General features: G+C 41.8%; 2 protein-coding genes across 5 annotated transcripts in view; one reads left to right on the top strand and one right to left on the bottom strand.

Annotated features, from left to right (window-relative positions):
* Nucleotides 1-198: 198 nt before the first annotated feature.
* Nucleotides 199-4,321, bottom strand: LOC118403608 (protein HEXIM1-like). Of its 3 annotated transcripts, XR_004829655.1 has the most exons (3): nucleotides 3,327-4,321; nucleotides 1,459-1,568; nucleotides 199-1,347 (listed from the first exon to the last, which is right to left on the bottom strand). XR_004829655.1 is itself a non-coding variant. In XM_035802377.1 (2 exons), exon 1 carries the CDS (start codon nucleotides 4,192-4,194, stop codon nucleotides 3,352-3,354), a length of 843 nt encoding a protein of 280 aa, XP_035658270.1. In that variant the 5' UTR covers nucleotides 4,195-4,321; the 3' UTR covers nucleotides 199-1,568; nucleotides 3,327-3,351. The 3 variants fall into 3 exon arrangements, 1 of the variants encoding a protein (XP_035658270.1); XR_004829654.1 differs by having other exon boundaries at nucleotides 1,459-4,320; XM_035802377.1 differs by having other exon boundaries at nucleotides 199-1,568.
* A 4,719-nt stretch (nucleotides 4,322-9,040) lies between these two features.
* The window catches only part of LOC118403582 (dolichyl-diphosphooligosaccharide--protein glycosyltransferase subunit STT3B-like), a 33,901-nt gene continuing 22,453 nt past the window's right edge, over nucleotides 9,041-20,488 (top strand). Inside the window, exon 1 of one of the 2 annotated variants that reach the window (XM_035802328.1) lies at nucleotides 9,041-9,250. In XM_035802328.1, the coding sequence (XP_035658221.1) occupies nucleotides 9,090-9,250 (161 nt within the window). In that variant the 5' untranslated portion in view covers nucleotides 9,041-9,089. The remainder of the gene's footprint in view (nucleotides 9,251-20,488) is intronic. The other variant, XM_035802327.1, reaches the window with a different exon arrangement.

Genomic DNA, 20,488 nt, shown 5'->3' with positions numbered 1-20,488 from the left:
CTGTATCAAAACCTGGCAAAGGAGTGTAGCCAGCCTAGGAGTGTTCATTGGCAACCTTCAGTTGAGAATAGTTTACATTCAAAGCTTACCAGAATTTAGAATCTACCTTAGATATTAGATCTCTTGTAGAGGGACTCGATTGGTAGTACTATGAGGACTACATATAATTACCCAAAAATAAACCACAGAAGACAGATGTAATTGAAGCCAAATTCCATGTTAAAACATTCTCCATTCAAGTTCATTCTCATCAACATTGCATTTTCCAACAGTCACATCATTTCAGGTGTTCCCTAATTCTGCAAAGTTTATTAACAATCATCATTCCTGTTCAAATCCTGTTTGGCTGGCTGTGTCCATATGAAAGAGCAGTACTCCATGCCCATTTTATATGTTACTCCTTCAGTGCATTGAAGTTCATTTATTGAAAAAATGTCATATTCTAGAGGGAACCAGTCAGAAACCCAACAAATTCAAATGCCACTTTGACAAACTCTACTTTCAACATTTGCAGTTTTAAACTACTTTGAGTTGACAATTTTATTTTCATTTTGAATCAGTTTCTGATTCAAATTGCTCAATTTTGGCACTGTATATTGCACAGCTGTAGCCTAGTTAGTTAAGAAGTTGAATTTTTTCAATGTTTGGCACAAGATTTCAGCTTTGAAAAGAGACGAACAGTTTCACACGTTTGTTGTTTCCTTTCATTGACAAATGCAATGGATTCTGGCTGGTTTTCCCTAAGATGTTGAATGTGTTGTTGACTTAACAAAAGAGGCCATTACTTGCGGAAGGTATAGCTGTTCTGAGATGCGTCAAACACTTTGGTTGCAGACGTAGGTAGATCAAGCTTTCTCGTTCTTGTTTTTTTTGGCACCCAGTCTTTACTGGGCTTCTTTTTATACAAAAATAGAGCTTCTTTCAGAAGATATTCTACAACTCCCTTTTTTGGTCAGAAAAGTGTGCTCTATTATACAAAATATGTTGTCTACCGTTCCTTCAAATATTGACCCCTTCTTGTCATAGAAACATGCAATATATATAACTCTAATAACAGCCACAATGGCTTGGAAGGGCTCTTTACAACTATAAAATGTTGTCAACTTTCTTGATCTTTGTGCAATAAACATTTCATTTAAAAAAATTTTGGTCCACTGTGTGTCAAAACGGGAAAAGCAGTCTTTCAGACCTTCCATACCTCAGTAGCTATCTAACATTCCTACCGAACATGTTGTGACTATACACACGCGCTATCTCTACAGGGGAAATACATCACCTAGAACATGTATAGAGCTATTTGACAGTGAGGCTGCCGTGTTGAAGACCTCAGAATTGCAGTGCTCACATCTGGAATCAAAGTGTACAATGTTAGTGCGGTACAGTCGGGAGGAAAAATGGAAAAGAAAGGTTCTCATGCTCTACAAAAATTGCCTGTAACCACGGTAACGGTGTTGTTACCTTGACAACCTCATGATCAGCCAGGGGCTGAGATACCAGGGAGCCATCCCATGATCCTCTCTGGCCCGGCCAGGTGACCCCTGGGTCACAGGTCGCACACAGGTCATGGGCTGTGGACACAAGCAACATAGAGGCTGATGAAATTGCACTTGGAAAATGAAGTGTGTGATGGGGGGAAAGCTACACGCAAAGGTTTTAAAACGACAGTAGCAGCAACACAAGCTTTTTGAAGCAGTCAAGTAGCCTCCAGACATTTGAAAATGTGATGGCAAAGTTCATTTAGCATGTACAGTGGGATGGATGAACGTAGAGATGACTCCACAGAGCAAGGAAACGTGGACAGAAAACAGACAATATCGACATACAAACTCTCCACAATCTTAAGCACGGCGGGTAGTTTCGTGTAGCTGCCAAAAATTGCTGTCAAATCCACCTCACAGTCATACTACAATCAATTCCATGAGTTTGAGTAAAAAATCATCGCCCAAAAAGATGGGAGAAGGGGAGCATTTTCTTTGTGAGCAATCAATATGTTGAAGGTGCCTCCATGTCCGGCCACAACAACACCCTTGTAGACTCTGTAACTTGAACACCTTAGCCCCTCCCCATCCAAACAAGGGGACGTCAACAGGCTCCTTGAACAATGGAGGCACCTCCATCACTGTACAAAGGTCACTAAACTCCGGACGGACTGCCGCCTCAGCTACAAAAACATCATTTACTGCACATTTCAATGGCCGTGGGAACAAAACTCTTCAACTGTGAAAGTTATAAAAACAGAAAAAGCTTGCTATATTGGAAGAAATTTGACGAAACGCTGCGTTCAATTGATCCAGTCCATATCACCCAGAAACGGCATTTATAACTGTAAGAAGTGGTATCACCCATTAGCGATAAGGCCAAACAGGCGCAAGCTTATGTTATCTGACAGGCCAGCCAACTGCTCTGCTTGATACCATTACAGACCCAAAGGGAAAACATATGGCCTACTTTAGAAGCTGTCTGTATGCAAACTGAGAGCTGCTGACATACGGACAGATTCCTGTTTGAAATTCAATGGATCAAAAAAGTCTTGTTAAAAAAAAGTCTCAGTTTGCATGGGCAATTTCATAATAAGGCAAACCAAGTCACCCCTATCTCCGGTTAGAAATAGTATGCCCCAACTCTGCCCCCTTTAAATTTGGTTAGCTTAGGATACCAGCAGCGGCTAAAAATAAACACATCCCAAGCACTCAAGTTGTGGATGTAAGCATCGATTTTCAGATGCCTTTCTGGGTTCCCTTCTCGAGTGAAAGATTTTTGTATTGAGGATTGGGGTATGGAATCGTAGCAGAGCGGTTGGCTTCACAATACAATGTACTTTGGGAGATCTAATATGGGGTAAGGGCCCCAGGGGTAAGTTGACGTCACTTGGTAAATAATGCATGAATAGGACCCCTGGCAAGGTGTACGTGTCAGGGTGCACACAAAAACATAAACAAACTACAAGACATCTACAGAAGTGGCATCAACCAACATTTTGCTACCGGAGGAAAAACCTTTAAAGACTCAATCACAAGAACCACAAAACAAATCATTAAACTTTGCACCATAAAATGTATGAAGACATTGTAATTTCTTGCTGAATGCACCATTGTTTTCTGTCAATGCTTTTTTAAGAAAGAGTACCGGTACGGGGTAGGTGTTTTTCTGCATAACACTACAGTATTGTTTAAAAGACGTACAAATGTATGCGCGTTATACACATCAGCTACTTAAAATGCACATAGCAAATTAGGGCATGAAATAATACTAAGCTCGGATGATGTCATAAAACTAGACACAGTGACATTATAGGTCTACAATGGACTTATCACAGATTTATATACCAAGTGAGACTTTCTCCAGGCGAGACTATGCCTCGGGTGCGCTGTTCTGTCGGCCTTGCTTTAGGAGAGAGTTCTCGGCCTGAAGTTTGGCGTTTTCTTGGCGGAGTCTCTCGACTTCTCGGCGTAGCTCACTTTCTCTGTCGTTCCCCACGGGAGACGTCGTCTTGTCTTCAGACGAGTTGTCCTCCTTGCTTGCCGTCTCAAGTTTTGCTTCAAGTCTCTCCACGCATTTCTCCATCTCCAGGTATTCTCTGATGAGGTCTGTCTTGCTCATGTTGTTCAGACTCTCGGCGTGAAACTGTTCGTACGTCTCCGAAAAGTCCTTCTCGAAGAAACCGGCCTCCATGCCGAAGTCGTCCTCGGGGGAGTCCGGCATGTCGTCCGAGTTGGAGGTATCGTTGCTCTGCTGTCGCTGCAGGACTTCCAGGTTGGGTGAGTGGAAGGGGGACTGTGTTTCGTGGTCCTCCATGAGGAACTGCGTGGTGTTGTAGGGTGCAACGGTGCGGCCCTCGGCGAACATCATCTCGCGGACCCGCATCGCGCGTTTCCGTTCGCGCTCTTCCAAGTCCTTCCTCTCTTCCCAGCTCAGCTTGACAAACGGCTTCCACTTGCGGCGGAAACGCCTCCTCCCCTCCGCCCCCGAGCCCCGGTGTCCCCGCCGGTGGTGTTTTCTCCGCCGATCGTTGAGGTGCTCCTCCAGGGGGTGATCGCCGCCGTCGTTACGGTGACACTCCCGCTTGCTGTCCGGGGAGTCGTGCTCCGCTAGCTCGGTCTCCGTCCGCTCATCGTCCCCGTCCATTCCCTCCGCTTCCGGGCTCACACTGTGCTCTAAATCCGCCATAGTCGCGAGCTGTTCTCTTGGTAGCATAAATGCCAGTAAAAATCGGCCCGATCTGCGAAAATCAGCTGAATTTTAAGACTTTTGCGGGTTTTCTTCGTCTCTTACCTCTCCTCAACGCCGACATTGCTCAACTGCCGTCTATCGCCTCAGCACGGGCTGATATGGACGTAAACACACATATCCCTACGCTGGGAGGATCTACCGCTTTTCTTTAGGGGGTATATGTAAAGACTTTTGTATCGCACAGGACATTTTCATTCTTTATTTTCAGAAAATATTATCATTATACTCACTATAATCTAGTATTAAACATTTTTTGACTACTTTTTTTAGACAATAGATTTTACTAATGATGTTCTTACACAGTGTATGGACGTGCATTGTTGGCTTGGTATGCACCAAGTAGTGCCATACTCATAAATCAACACAATGTCCGGACAGAAATGTGACAATTTGTCGACATTTTCTTCCTCACACTTAAATATCTCTTCTTTTAGACCACTAACACATCAAAATATTGGTTCCACATACAGGAAATGCTACTGAAATTCACAGGAATCATGTTTATCAATCCACACGTCAACCTCCTGCGGATGGATATAGATCCGCCTATTCACAAGATTATTTCACAAATAATGGATCAGGTGACCCAATTTACGAGATTCTACCCATTGATCGGTGACAATTTGTCCGATAATTTGGCAGAAATCCACATTCTGACTAGTTTATCTGTCAACATATGAACAACTGATAGTTTTGTATTACAAGTCACTCAATATTTTTTTGCAAATCCGGAATCAAGTCGGGTTTTGCAAGGGAATGAGAGAGTTGACTTGCCGTGACACGCCCCCTAAGGTCAGGGGTCAGCACGTTCTCAGCTGTAGTCAACAGGAGAGGGGCGTTACTCTCATCTCTGTCTACTACATTGCCTACTTGGCAAAAGCCAATGTTCTTCGCAAATTATTTCGTGTCAAAATCGATAAGTCAATCCTAGATGATCGATATATTATATAGAATAGATAGAATCGTAGATGATGGGGTTTGAATCGAAGAGTCAATTTCAACATGGACAACAATCAAGTCTAGCTAGCTATGGCATAGACGTTCAATGAGAATAACAGCAGCACCAACAATAAGATTCTATCCATATTTGGTAAATCTGTGCAAGTGTCAAATAACGCAAAATGAATGTTAAATCTGAATGTTCTTTAAATTACAGAAATGCATAGTTCATGTATCGACATCGGTACATTGGAATAATTTAAGATACGACAAGTTACAAAAAAATCGATAGTGAGTGGGTTTTACGTCTGGCTAGAATCGGTATGACGTTAACGTTACATGAATAATTAACGATAAGGTATAGCGTCGATATGGATACAGAGGTATTCGTCATGGCATTACATGATGTCACATTAATGTGTTAACGTTATCAGTATGGCATGTGAGGCTTTATCGTCTTCAACATTTTCTTACAACATTTGATAATTTTCTGTGCCAATTGTACATTTCTTTGTCAATTGTACATTTTCATTGAAGCTTTTTTTCTCTCAATATCGTTTTGGTAAACATTTCTCCAAAATTAAAATCATCATCATCATCATCGCGGGCTGCTTGGCCGAACCAAGTCCACCCTCTCCTTCCAAACATCTAATCCAAAGACAAATTAAAGACAAATTAAAATACTTCACTGATTCTTTTCAAAACAAGACAAGGCTCGATCAACATGCACACTGACCATGCCCTACCGCTGACCCCCCAAAAAGTAATTGGGCAATAATTTCATCCCTTGTTAGCTTTGATCGTAATGTAACGGCGTAGCTTTGAAGTCTCCCATTACAAGCAGGCTCGGGCTATCTGTGCTTCGATCGGCATTTGTGTGGAAAAAATCATAGAATCAAGAATCATAGAAATTGTGTTCATATCGATGTCACAACAGCAGTTCCCGGGGTTAAATGTCTTCAAAATCTGTAAGTTTATTCAGGGATAAGAGAGATGTTACAGAAGGAGGGAAAATGCCCCGATGATTGGAAAAATATAATTCTTCTTTAAGTCGCCACTCATTGTCACTGGTTCTCTACACATGAGCACATCAACGATTTACGATATTTGCTTCTGGTGTATGTAAATTTGGAACGCTAGCTGTGTGATTTACTACATATCATCCCCGGGAAAACGGGTTTTCTGTGTAGCAGTACTGATTACAGCTCGGTCAAGGGTAAAGGACCTTGAATCAGGGAAAGGCTTGCGAGTACAATGCACATTCACCACAATTTATGCATCAACAGTCACTATTATTAAAACGGATTGTTGGGTTGGTAGGGGGTCTTGGGTGAGCGATTCTGCCTAGCCTGGATAACAGACCCCGGCCGATAATGTTATTAATGTTAGGAGGCCTGGTGTAGAATTTCCTTGGGGAGGAAAGCCAAGAGCCTAGAGCCAAGATGTCATAACGTTATAACGTCCTTTAGCCAAGGAGTTGGGCTGTCATGAGACCCTGGAAACAGTCAACGTCTGGCAACCAGGCTAGATTCTGTCCGGTATATATGTTAACACATTAACACAAGGATGGTTTGCATGAATTATGGTGAGCTTCAAGCAGGTCAAGCAGATGTTGGGTTAGGAAATCGTAAATGTTTTAGTGACTGATAGGGTTTCTCCTCTGTAGATTTCAATAGGCCGCGATTGGCATTCTTACCCCAACATCTGCTTGGAGATTAGGCTATGTATCATGAGCAACATGTACGAGAAAGGAGTACGAGCAGTATGAGGCAGGGACTGTCCATTTGCTATCATGTTCCGGTTCAAGGACTCGGATCTATGCCAGGTCCATACTATGTATACATTTGTGTGAAAGGTGTGAAGAAGTCTCCAAGGCATGTGTGTTGAGAAAACGGTGAAGTTAAAGAATGTTACGATCTTATGTTATTCGTGATTTGGATCCTTTTCTTCCAGAAACTCACTTAACGTCTTCGACATGCCCTACCGCAAATCAATGTCTACTACTAGTACTAGTGTACATCGATGAATTTTCCAGTCATGGACTACACATGCACGTCTGAGATTTGAAGTTCATGTCTCCCATATATTGAAGCAGCCTGGGTACCATCCTCCGTAGTAACCGCTACCTCTATATTTTCTCTCCACGGTTAGCGGATACAATACTACGAAGAATGACAGGTATCCAGGCTAGCGATTACTATGGAGAAAGGTGCCCAGGCTAATGTTAAAAAAGTGAAGATGGTTTTTCTCTTTTTGTCATTACGGATCTTTCGCCACTGATAACCTCACATCGATTGCATGCCAAAGCTGTAACCAAGGAATTGTCAATACTGATCATGACTACTGAAGGAGACCATATGATCTTACGGAAATAGAAGACTTTCGACAAGCCTGGTATCCAAACCCGTTTTAGCTCGAGTCTCTTTGCGAAAGAGGACAAAATAGACTCGTCAGCTATAGCTTACGGTGGTGATAAGGTTTGGATACAATTCTAGACATTGACATTTAAGTATAATCCGTATGTGATCATGGGGAATAAATCCTACACACACTAGAAACAGGCATGAACGTGCCCCATCTTGCAGACGATACCTCTGAAGGTTTTCATTCTTGACACGTCCGGGTATTGCAAGAATCATATAAACGTTTACGTAACAACCTCACGTTCGAAGCAGGGGGGAGTGGCAACGCCGCTAATATTCAATAATCGCCCCCCTGTGAACCGTTGCCATGGTCAAACGGACGGCCGATGCAGATTGGCGGCTGACGTCATATTTGCATTTTTGAGCTTGAACCCTACAGCGTGCATTGGTAGTCGTGGAGGCGGTGCGTGGTAGTGAATATCATAAAGAAAGGCAACATGTGGCTATCAGAGCTTGAGCCAATGGTACCATACAGAATACATAGTTCGAGGCAGCAGAGGGACCATTCTTGAATCCGATTTGATCTATTCACATGCACAGGGCCTAAAGTAAAACGGCTTCAAAAATCGGATTTGAGCCGATCACATTACGGTTTGAGCAATTAAAACCCAAATCCAATTTGGCAAATTTCAACCCTTTTCAATAATGCAGCTTAACAAACACCCGATGTCTTGATTCCAAGTCAGTCAACAAGTCCGAACATGATTTGGGCCCTAACGAAATAACGTCTATTAAACTATGAAACAGTGAAAGCAGGATGAAGCAAGCAAATACAAAGGGACATTGAAAAAAAAAAAACTCCATCCGTCTGATTTAAGCGCAAGAAGAAGACAAGGGGGTGGCGTGAAAGAAAAGATCGATAACAAAAGCGTCATTCAGCCATCATTCTATACCGTTAGTATTCCTCCAGCCATATAGCGCAGGTGTGTGCTCCTTGACTGGAACATTTATTTCAGGGTTCGTAAAATTCACGTTTTATTACATAACCCCTAGTGGTTTAGCTGACAACTACACCAGTCACATTAGGTGCAGATCTACATAATTTGCAGACGAATAATGTTTAGAGCGATAACATGCACAAAGGCAGGTATACATGTATATGGCCTCCTTCGCTCAATATTGGCCATGGTAAAAGGCAGGTAGCGGATTTATGTATGAGAGAGATGTTACTACCAACAATCATCCTTGCAACAATTTATCTATTTACAATATCACTACAGCCACAAGATTTTCCCTCTAAAATCACAAAATTGTCTAAACTGACAGATAAACAGAAGCCACAAAAAATTGTACACCACACAAACACGTATAATTTGTATATCATTACTCCATGAACCTTCATGGTTTGTTAGACCCATCTGCTCCAATCTGTACCTGCACTGTGTAAAATTTCCGCCAGACGACGCTCCTTCCCGTCGGCGCTTCCCGCGGCCCGGCGCGAGACTTGGCTGTGCCGTGCCGCGCTGCGATTGGTCCAGCGGCAGAACGTGTTCCAAGATGGCGGGGGAGAGCAACATCCGCACGGCCTTGTCCAACCCTGCCGGGTGGCAGTCCCTTCTCTCCTTCTCCATCCTCGCTCTGGCCTACCTAGCCGCCTTCAGCAGCCGCCTGTTCGCCGTCATACGCTTCGAGAGCATCATCCACGAGTTCGATCCCTGGTAAGTGGCCGGAGACGCCCGCTAAGGTGGGAGGGCGGAACACAAGCGTGATAAAATCGCCAGTCACCTGTGTTCGCTTTGCCCTCCTTTTTTTATGCACCCACATCTCATTCATAAAAGATCAAGTACCATGGCGCTCCTGCCTGATAATGTCTCACTGGAGAGCTGTAGACGGTTTTATTACGTGAACTTGACCGGGAAGAGGACGCACGTTTTGAGGAAGTGTGTTTTAATCGTCATTAAGGTTTGGTCTCAGGTGATCGTCAGGTGCGCACATGGGTGGGGGAGGGGCGTTTGTTAAGGGTTAATGTGCAATGCGCAATGCTTAATTGGACTGCTGGTACCTTTGTTGTAATTAGGGGCAATTGAAAGAGAATGAAAAGGTGAACACGAATATAGCTGTTAGTGTTACCCTGTATATATACATAATTAATGAGGAGGTCAGTTTTGTCTTTGTTCTTTTGTATTGATGATGTTCTTTTGTATTGATGATGTATGCAAAGAAGCTTTGTTGTATTTCTGTATAAAGTCTGTCGTAAAATATATAGATAAACAAAATATTTAGCAATGATATTCCTTTCTGTTGTTCATTTTCATAAATGACATAAAGGCAACTAAATGTTTGATTAGTTTGTCATTTACTATTGCATTATCTCCATGAAAACTTAGGGTAGTTCCAGGATTTGTTGATTTTGACTTTTGGCCAGCCTTGGTCAAAGTAATGATGTCGTCATGTTGGCAATACTTTGTACAAAAAGTTTCTGTCACTGAAAGACAAATTTATTGTTTTATGATGGTCATTTATAACTCTTAAAAGGAAAAGCAGAACATCTGTGTTTTGCATTGGCAACCAGGAAGTAATAAAAAGTCTTATTGTTTTAAGGCTAGTAACTCACAATGAAAAAAAAAACATTATATAAAAAGATTACGCTCAATTAGAAAAAGAGATATTATTCTAATTTCTATTTGAACTAAACAGTAAACTGATATTGACGTGTTGCTAAAGATATTCCTCTTGGAATTGGAATTGAAGTGCCAAATTCATTCTTAGGCATCTGAATTCTGATTAAGAAATGTATCTTGGCTTAGCCTACTTATAAGTGTGTTATAATGAAGACAAAGGACTGTTTTTTATGCATGTATTCTGATGGGTCCCTGTTGAGTTTGTGTTGCAAATGGTGCATATGAAATACATTATTTCACATGCTTGATGTTATATGAAGAAAACAAAATACAAAAGGAGGATTTGCACTTTGTCTATTGTATCTCACAAAATGCATTGTTGCTACCATTTATAAGCAAATCAGTTTTCAATATTTAGTATCAGGTGAAAGAAATCTCTGGTTTAGAACAGATTGTTCCCTAGCTGGAAATGTGACAATCTATAAACTGACATGCACCCCAGAGACCAAGGATTCTGGTGTAATAGTCGGAGTTGCTTTCTGTGATCTTCTCATATTCAAGCGATTCTCTTTAGTTGGTTGTCTGAAAATGAAACCCTCAGACAAATTGTGATCATATAATATCACTGTCATTTATCTTTACCTTGAATCTTTACCTTGAACCACAGCCAGTCGATACCCTTGCGGGTAATAAGGCTGTCCTAGTTGTGGCGGTGGTAGCATCAGTAAGAGAAGTGGTACTCATGTCTGTCTGGGTGCAGTCCCCATTCCTGCCCCAGTCTTGTCTTGAACTCTTTCACTGACTTGCTATTCACTGTGCTCTGTGAGAGTTTATTCCATGCTGGGGTAACTCGTGTGGGAAAGAAGTGTGCCCTCGGGCCCGTAGCTTTTTGGATTTGATACTTATACTGGTGCCCTCGTGTGTTTGATGCCAAGCTTGGTGTAAACATGGCTCTCCCGCATAGGTTGCAGTGGTTATTCACTCTAACTGTATCAAGCCCGTGTGTAATCTTAAACAGCTGGATTATGTCAGATCTCTGTCTTCTGAAGTGTAACGTGGGTAACTCCAGCTCTTTTAGCCTTTCTGGATACGTGAGATGGGATATACTTTTCACCAGTTTTGTGGCTCGTCGCTGCACTCTTTCCACTGTGTCTCTGTCTCTCTTGGTCTTGGGGGACCATATTGTTGTTGCATATTCTAGGTGCGGTCGCACTAGGCTCTTGTACAGAAGTAAAAAGGATTCTCTTTCAATATGTGCAAAGGTGTGCTTGATCAGACCAAGAACTCTGTTCGCCTTGTTCGCTTGCACTTGCACATGTTTGCTGAACTTCAGATTTTTGTCAATAGTGACCCCTAAGTCCTTTTCTTCGTCTGTACTCTCCAGCATGTGCTTAGTTCCATCTGCTTTGTTCATTGTGTACTTGTGCTGGGGATTGGCCTTCCCTAGATGCATAACCTTGCATTTGTCGGGATGAAATCGCATCTGCATCTTTACAGACCACTCTTGTAGGCTGTTCAAGTCTGCCTGCAGGCAAGATGTATGCGCACTTTGTTCGCATTTTTGGGTAGCAGCATAGATTTTTGTATCATCCGCGAACAACGAGACAAAGTTTTGGATCTTTTCCGGGATGTCTGATACAAAAATCGTAAAAAGAAGCGGTCCTAGGACCGAGCCCTGAGGCACTCCACTTATAACCGGTTTCCAAGAAGAGGCACTTCCGTTCACCACAACCTGCTGCCTCCGTTGTGTCAGAAAGTTACGGATCCATTGCAGAAGGCTACCGCCGATTCCGAAGGATTCTACCCGCCTCAAAAGCCTCTCATGTGGCACTGTGTCAAAGGCCTTGGCGTAATCTAAAAAGATTACGTCAACTGGCAGGCCATGACTTAGGGCCTCAGTCCAGACATCCATTGCTTCCAGTAGGTTGGTTATAGTGGATTTCCCATGTGTGAACCCGTGCTGCTGCTCGCATGTGAGATCATTGTTCCGTATGTGGGTGATCAATTCATTAACTATAATCCTCTCTAGCATCTTGCATGGCACGGAAGTCAGAGACACCGGCCTATAATTCGCGGGGTCTGACTTGTCTCCCTTCTTGTAGATGGGGGTTATACTGGCCTCTCTCCACTCGTCTGGGAGTTTGCCGTCATTGATGCTTTTTTGGAAGATTTGGGTTAAGGGGCCAACAATCTCGTCTGTTAGCTCTTTGAGCACTCTAGGGTGTACGCCATCTTTGCCTGGAGATTTGTCCACTCTGAGTGACTGTAGCTGCTCAAGCACCATCTCTTCTGTGATGTTAATTGTGTCAAGAGCCGTGGTTGACTGGATCCTCGGGAATGTCGGGATATTCTCGTGATCCTCTTGTGTAAACGTCCTAAAGTATTGGTTGTTCAGTATCTCTGCTTTCTCGCTGTTGATGGCAGTAAAGTTCCCATGTGCATCCTTCAGATCTCCCACCTGTGTTCTAGTCTTTCGGCGACTGTTGACGTAGTTCCAGAAGGCTTTGTTATTGTATCTGGCTTCTGCGGCAAGTTTCCTCTCAAATGATTTGCGTGCCTTCCTAGACGCATGTGTGGCCGCATTTCTAGCTCGTTTGTACGCTGTCCAGTCGCTGATGTCTTTAGTATTCAAATATCTTATCCAGGCGTGGTGCTTTTTCTTTAGCTTGCGGAATGCTTCCTCATCCATCCAAGATGGTTTGAGTTTCTTTTTAGAGATGTCAATTGTCTTTGTTGGGACGTGTTTCTGGGCTGCTTCCGCAATTTTCTGCCGGAATAAGGCGTAAGCTTCTTGGGTCGACTTACCCTCGAGCAGGTTTTCCCAGTTGAGCTTCAAGTCCTCTCTCATCATTTCGTAGTTACCTCTGTCAAATCTCCAAGTTGTCTTCTTGTTCTCCTTGACTGGTGTGCTGAAGACAAACTTGAACTCAATTCTAACATGGTCGCTTGCGCCTAGTGGTTCCTCATGTGTAATCTGCTCTATCATCCCCTCCTCATTACTGAGGACTAAGTCGTCAAGTGTGGGGGTTTGGTCGCTACGGTACCTTGTAGGTCCTGTGACATGCTGGTAAAGGTAGGTGTCGCGCATGCATTCAATAAATCTAGTTGCAGGGTTGTCAGTATTATCAGCATGTGTGGCCCGTAAGTGTGGTGATGGGGTCCAAGTTATGTTAGGGTGATTAAAATCTCCTGTGATCAGCACATGTGAGTCTTGCGTGTTAACCGCCCAATTTAACGTCTCGTGAAGAGCCAGGTCTCTGGTAATTGCAAGAGCTGGTGTTCCTGACCTATATAGGGTTCCAATTAGTATGGACGTGTCATTTCTTCCTTGTATTGATACCCAGGTGCAGTCTACAAATTCTGTCGGCGGGATCACCTGCTTTGCCTTATACACTGCTTTGATGTATACACATGTGCCTCTAGTGTTTGGAGATTCTAAGTCACTGGTGAACAGATCATAGCCCTGTATTTGCATAACTTGTCGATCGGGTAGAGATCCTTGCTTAGGTTTAATTTCGGTCAGACATATAACATCGTACTGTTTTTCTGTAATGATTGCACAAAGTTCGTCATACTTGCTCATGATTGAATTGTCTGTGTTGGTGTACAATACGCTCAAATCGTGGTAATTAAGCTGGTCTAGTTTGCCTCTACAATCTGTCCCCTTCTTATTATCCACTTCCTGTCTGGATTTCTTTCTCTTGTTCCTTTCAGTTGCTCTCTCAAGTTTTTTGATTCTTCAAGTTGTTTCTTGGTTAAATCTGGGCGGATGTAGACCTGGCTGTAGACCTCGTGTGCGCTTTCTCTCAGTTCCCTGGCCAATGCCAGTACTTGTTTCTTTTCACTTAGATTGGCCATGGTTACCTTGACCAGTCTGGTATTCTCAATACTTGGCTTACCTAGTCTCTGGGCATTGGTGACATTCACCTTCAACTTGAATTCTTCCTTTACGAGTTCAGTAAAGCTGTCTATGTCACCTTGCCTGGAGTTGGACTCAGGTAGGTTGTGCACTATGAGGTTTAACCTCCTGGACTCTTGGTCCTCTTTTTCGCTTAGTTGTTTGTCTACGTTGTCTTTTACTGACTTAGTTACAGTTTCTGTAGTTTTGTTCACGATTTTCTCAATAAGTTGCTCTTCTGTTAGTCCGCTCGTGTGCTGTGTGTTTGTTTGGGACTCTTCTAGGAGATGTATTCTCGCTTCTAGCTCAGAATCCTTACTTTCCAGTAAACGGAGTTTCTCGTTGACTGACTGTAATTCCCCCGTAAGTGCTATGACACTGAGATACAACTTCTGGGCCCCTTTCTTGCAATTACGACAGAACCAGTGACACTCCTCAGGTTCATCCGAAATCACTTGGTACAGGCTATCAGACACACCCGCGCATTTGGTATTTATAGTCCGTCAGTGGCAGTTAAAATTTCGTTTCATTATAGTTTGAACTTTCAAGTCAAACTAGGTACAGTTATTCATATTCATCTCTTTATCAGAATGGAGCAACGTTATCTATGCAGAGTAAGACGTAAAATTGTATTCCCTGGCGATCAGTATTAAAAATGCATAACAGCATTAGATTTTGCTGCCCATTAGAAGTGATGTATCATTCGTTGGTGGGGGAAAAATTGAAAATAAACCTATCGTTTTATTGCTTGCAACCACTGTGCAGAATTCATCGAGTTAACTTTCAGCTCTCTAAATTCTCAGTGGAAGGCACAAATTTCAGGGCATGGCATCTAAGGCTGGTAGTACTGTAAATGCAGAAATGTTTGTGGTAGTTTTATGTTTGCGGTTTTTGCAGTGGCCACTTCACTGCAAACTTAAAACCACCGTGAACATTTTTCCATAATAGAATGTGACTACAGTCTATGGCGCTACTGCAAACTTAAAACCACCGCAAACACTCCATTTTCCCGCTACCACGAAAGTAAATCTCAGCGAGCTTAAAATTTAGATGCATTTAGTAGTACCACCTGCATATGAAGGTTAGTGCAGGTAGAATTGGAGATGTGCAAAAGATTTCTGGTGTCTACCTGCACAAAACCTGTACTGAGTAAATGAGTGTTTGTAAATTGTGTAAGGCCCTGGGTTGGGCAATTTTTGTAAAATTTACTTGTCCTATCGGGCAAGTACATAGAAAATTTACTTGCCTGAACAAACTTTTCACTTATCTGAACATGCAAATGACATTTGTCTAAGTATTTTCAATTCCATCAATTGAATTCTTTTATTGTTGGCTCTATTTTTCTGTGTTGACTACTGCTTGATGGTATGACTGTGAAAGGTAACATGTATAGCAAAATCTCTTTCATGGAAAAATCTTACTTGCCCGATCGGGCAAGTGGTGCAGGACATGCACTTGCCTGATAAGCACTTTCACTTGCCCTGGACAATCCGGCTAGTGGACTTGTCCAACCCCGAGGTCTACATATATCTATACAGATATAGATACAGAAGCCGTGCATGTTATTCTTGCAAAACTATATAACCCATTTCTTATTGACATATTGGTTAATTGGTATGATTCCTCTGCTACTACCTCTGACTCTAGGCAGACATTTACTGATTTAGTTCACAAGTGCCTCCAGACAGTACTGTTTTTATTATCAATAATGCCTACCTGCAGGGCTTTAAAATAAATCCCCCCTCCCCCTCCTTGTACCATTAGCAGTTTTCCATATAAATGTTGACGTCAAAAGTCCCTGTAAAAGCCTGGTCACGATCGCATCTAAAACCCATTCCCTCCAGCGTGGAGAGTTTTTTGGCTGACTATCAGGCAGGTTGGATTGCCTCCCATATATATTATGTATCTTTCATGGCCAGACAAAATTGAGGGCGAATTAGTCTTGTAACTCGGCCAAGCACAAATGTCAGACAGAGAGAGACGTGTCCTCTGTTTTGTCTGGTTTGATACCAACTTTAGATGGAAAATATGGATCTTGGCAAGTTTTTTTCCACCCATACAATGACTTTCTGTGGGTGGTTTTCTTAGTTACTGCTTCACAATCACTTCAGCCTTCAGCTTGCCCTTTTTTCAACTGCAAACTCAAAACTGACAAGAACGCTGTGAAAGCAAATCCCTCTGAACATTTCCAATTTTCCAGGAAGTTAAAGGACTTTTTGATGCATTTACTGAGAAAGTCTTAAAATTGAGAAAGGATTTTCCTCTGTTGGTAACCAGGATCCTGTATGGCTCCGCTCCAGATACTGATTCTGTCCAGATTCAAGAGCTTACAAGCACAGTTCCATTTCTTCGTTAAGCCATCGGAAGTCCTACTCCTAGGTGAAGCAAGAGAATTTCAGCATAATTTTGAATTCCCCGTTGATACCGTTTGGTTCCAAGGGTTTGCCTTCATTCTTATAACCGGTATCACCCATGGCCAGCAGAAAAGTAGCTGGCCCAGGGAGTATGCGAGCTCAAAAGGACACGTTGAGTTTGAACATGGCTGACTTCATTTCAATGATTTTTTAGGGATCAACGGACACCTGCAGGTCATTGACCCCTATCCAATGTAATAGTAGCTTTTCTGTACTCTCCAAGCAGAGGTTCAGCTCCAGCTGTCTTTTAGACGCGTTTTTGTCAGGCTTTTTATTTTGTACCATTTGGTCGACAGATGTAAAGAAAACGATACAATTTACAAAATAGAAAACTTGACAAGAATGCACACATTCAAAAACAGCCAGAGCCAAACCTCTGCTTGGAGAGTAGCTTTTCAAGCAAAAAATACTAGACTAAGTACTAGTATACTGCTATAGTTACTAGTATACATAAAAGCTACTCTCCAAGCTTGTGTTCTCTGGCCATTTTGAAATGTGTGGAACTTCTGGTGTTAATGGTAACAGCTCAGTAACAGTTAACTAAGATTTTATCTTGATACTCATTTTGTAACCAAGATAAGCTTTGTAGTGTTTCTCTGCTACCCTCCTGTAGAAGCCTGGCATTGTTGGAATTTGATTTGATTTGACTCAGTCAGAGACCTATATCAATCATACAGCATTTCCTCTCACTGACGATGCCCGCTGTCTTTCTTGGCTGTATCCCAGCTACCTCTGATGACAATTGCTCATGTTAGAAAACAGTAGCAAATTAGATTACGCTGTTGTGGGGCAGAATACTCCCAGCACACTTAAATAGATGTCTGTCGCCTTAGATACAGATGGAGAAGCTGGGACGATGCTGATTCATAGAATGGAGACCGCACATAGGAATAAAGGAAATTGATTTTGTGCAGACTTTGTTCAAAAGAATCATTTTGTTTCTTGTATGGATAACATTGTTTTTGCTGGTTCCTCTTCATCTTCATCTTTTGTCTTCTTCTGTCATGAGTGTTCAATCAATGTAAGCAACCATGCAATACTTGTTCTATGTTTGCCTACTAGTACTAGTACTTGTTAATGTGGTTCTGATTTTCTTCAAGAATGGCTATGCTGTAAATGCAGAAATGTTCGCAGTGGTTTTGATGTTCGCGGTTTTCACGTTGACCACTTCACCACGAACATTTTTCCATTATAGTATGGGACTACAGTCTATGGGGCTATCGCAAACTTAAAAGTAAACACCATGAACACTCTATTTTCCCACATTTTCCTGCATTTTCTCTAAATGTTGCCTTTCTAGTATTGCCTTTATTTCACATACCATTTATATGTCGGGATAGAGCCTCTGATCTGGCAAAATCACTGATTATATTGACTCTGAGATCCCGATTGGAATCCTTGTTGACAGAGCTAGAGACAATCAGGATGCTAGGGATATGTAAGGATCTTCTACTCTTCTCGATCTTGGAGGTCCCCTCCTCTAGTCTATCAGCTATGACCATGACAATCTGTACGTGGTACTGTCCCGTATCTTGTCCCTACATCAATAGATCCATCTACAGATCCATCAATGAATCCTAGATTTCAAGTCAAGCCCTTGATATATATAAAAGTGACATGAATTGTAGCCTGGATACCAGACCTCAGCCCAATCTCAAAAATATCTATTGTGTGCGATAGATATTTTTGAGATCGGGCTGGGAACTGGTATCTAGGCTACATGAATTGAAGTTTGGAAGTTCTGACTGTACTTGAATTTAAGGCAGCATATATAAATCTACAGGCTCTTATTAGGATCTACCAGTAGAATCCGCAATTCTGCCAGAATGCAATCTCTATGTATGATACATGCATATACATGTATTTTGGTGTTACCACTGTGATTTTTGATATGTCTGTGGCTAATATAACCCGCTGTATTTCCCAATAAGAAAAGGGCAATCATTCGAACAATCCGCCTTCAGAGTAACATTTGATGAAGTTTTTGTAATCAAGCGAAATTGATTTATTCAATTCTACAGATTCCTTTGATGACATTTGTCTGCATTTTCCAATCCAACCACCATCTGAGCCCCTAATGAAAGTATCATCCCATCTATCCAGCTGCGATAGCGAATCTCATTGTGCGGTAATTTCATTAGCAATGCACGCTGCCCTTTTGCTATCTCACACACAGTATGCCAAGGCTTTGTGTTTGAAGTCACAGAAGGATAAAACATTTAATCAGACTGAGCTCCCTTTTATGTGAACCCAAACTTCATGCCTTTCGACAGGAGGTGTGAGGATAGTCCCATCGGGTATTGGCAGATTGCTTTCGGAATATCCTCAATAAATTTTCCACTTTGGAAAGGTCGTACCTTCGAAGGTGCGCGAGGCTTAATTGGAAGAAATATTTTAAGTCACTGTTCCGTGTAGTATGGAGGCAAGACAGTGTAAGTTGGACTGTTCTATTTGCATGTATAAAGAGGGGTGCTCAAAGAGATTTGTATCTTTTCTTGGAGCCTCTCTTCTTTATTTTACTATTGCCAAATGCTGAACTATTTCTACCTGTAACCTCAGCCAATGGTCAATACAAGTTTGGTAAAGGGTTACTTAGCTAAATAGTAAAGCCATCAGATGTTTCTTTGAATCTTTATATCATTTTCAAATCTACAAACCAAGATGTCAGTTTCCTCTGTCAGAAGCTGAACTATAGATAGAACAAGTTTCTTGATATGTAATTTGCCACTACAGAACCCGCAGAAATTCAGTGGTTAATAATTTACAACTTGACCACAGCATGTTCATCTTAGTGAACTGTGTAATTCTTCTACTAGTTACATGCCTCCACTGTTCGCAATAAATTTTTCATCTGTACACTGATTTTTGAAAATTTCTATCTTAAGAGAAATTCCTTGTTATACAGTTGATCCTCTAACATCTACTGTAGAACAGCTTAAAATTTCATTTGTTAGAACCTATTTTTACTGTAACACTAGTTCACCTTTATCCATTGGGTAACCTATATCCGTTGTTTTTAAAAATGGTATTCAGGGATATCAAGCCAACAGACTATGCTTTCAAATTACAATATTTTCAAAATATCACAGCAATTTTCAAGATAATGTGCCGTCCATGGACTTGATATCCCTAAATACTCTGCTTAAAAAAGAATTGATATAGGTTACCCCGCAAATAAAGGAGAACTAGCATTACTATTTGATACTTGAGGAGAAGGAAAATAGCCTCATCACTGTAGATACATAGATCAATACTTTAGACAGTAGAATCAGGAAGGACTAAGGTGCAAATGAGAAATCACGAGGAATCTTTACCCAGAGGTCCAGAGGCCACCAAATCAATACCGTGGCAATGCAAGGAACAGTTCCTCAGATGGAAAGAAATTCAGGAGCAATGCAGGGATCCAAATTTTTTTTCTCTGATAGGTAAACCTAGAAATCTAGATACACCTAGCCTAGAAATTTACATGCACCGGTACTTAACCTAGAATTTAGTAGAAATTTACATTACCCGGTATGTAGATCATACATTTAAGGGATTAAGACAAAGTAGAATGTCAACAAACCTAATCGTAAACTTTACTGCTTGTCTTAAGGGCTTGCATTCATAATTCTGTAGCTAAGTTAAAGGTTTTAAACAAATCAAAGTAATGCAAATGTACAACAAAGGCTCTAATTTTTTTCTGATACATCAAGGTCAGGAATATGCTGCATAGAATAACACCTTTCTGTATGTACATAACCCTACACAAATATAATCTAGGTACACCAGTTTACCCACAGTCAAAAATTAGGTGTATAGCTCCAATCTTTAATGCACAAAAATGCATATGCACACAGTATTCCTAGCCCTACAGTAGTGACTTATCCACGGCTTTATTTAGACTGGTTATTTGTCTCCATCTGATACAGCGCCTGGGGAGCCGTGATTTAACTCTCACTGATGAGCCAGCCTTTTTCAGCAGATTTGTAATGGCTACAGGGTTGGGGGAAAGGAAATTGGTTAGAATTAGGGGTGGTTACA

Source organism: Branchiostoma floridae, chromosome 16 (genome assembly GCF_000003815.2).
Source record: "Branchiostoma floridae strain S238N-H82 chromosome 16, Bfl_VNyyK, whole genome shotgun sequence".
NCBI classification, from domain to species: domain Eukaryota; kingdom Metazoa; phylum Chordata; class Leptocardii; order Amphioxiformes; family Branchiostomatidae; genus Branchiostoma; species Branchiostoma floridae.
This window is presented reverse-complemented; position numbering and strand designations above follow the sequence as displayed.

Excerpts from the sequence above, each read along its gene's own strand:
- LOC118403608 (XM_035802377.1), bottom strand. The coding sequence starts at position 4,194 with ATGCTACCAAGAGAACAGCTCGCGACTATGGCGGATTTAGAGCACAGT.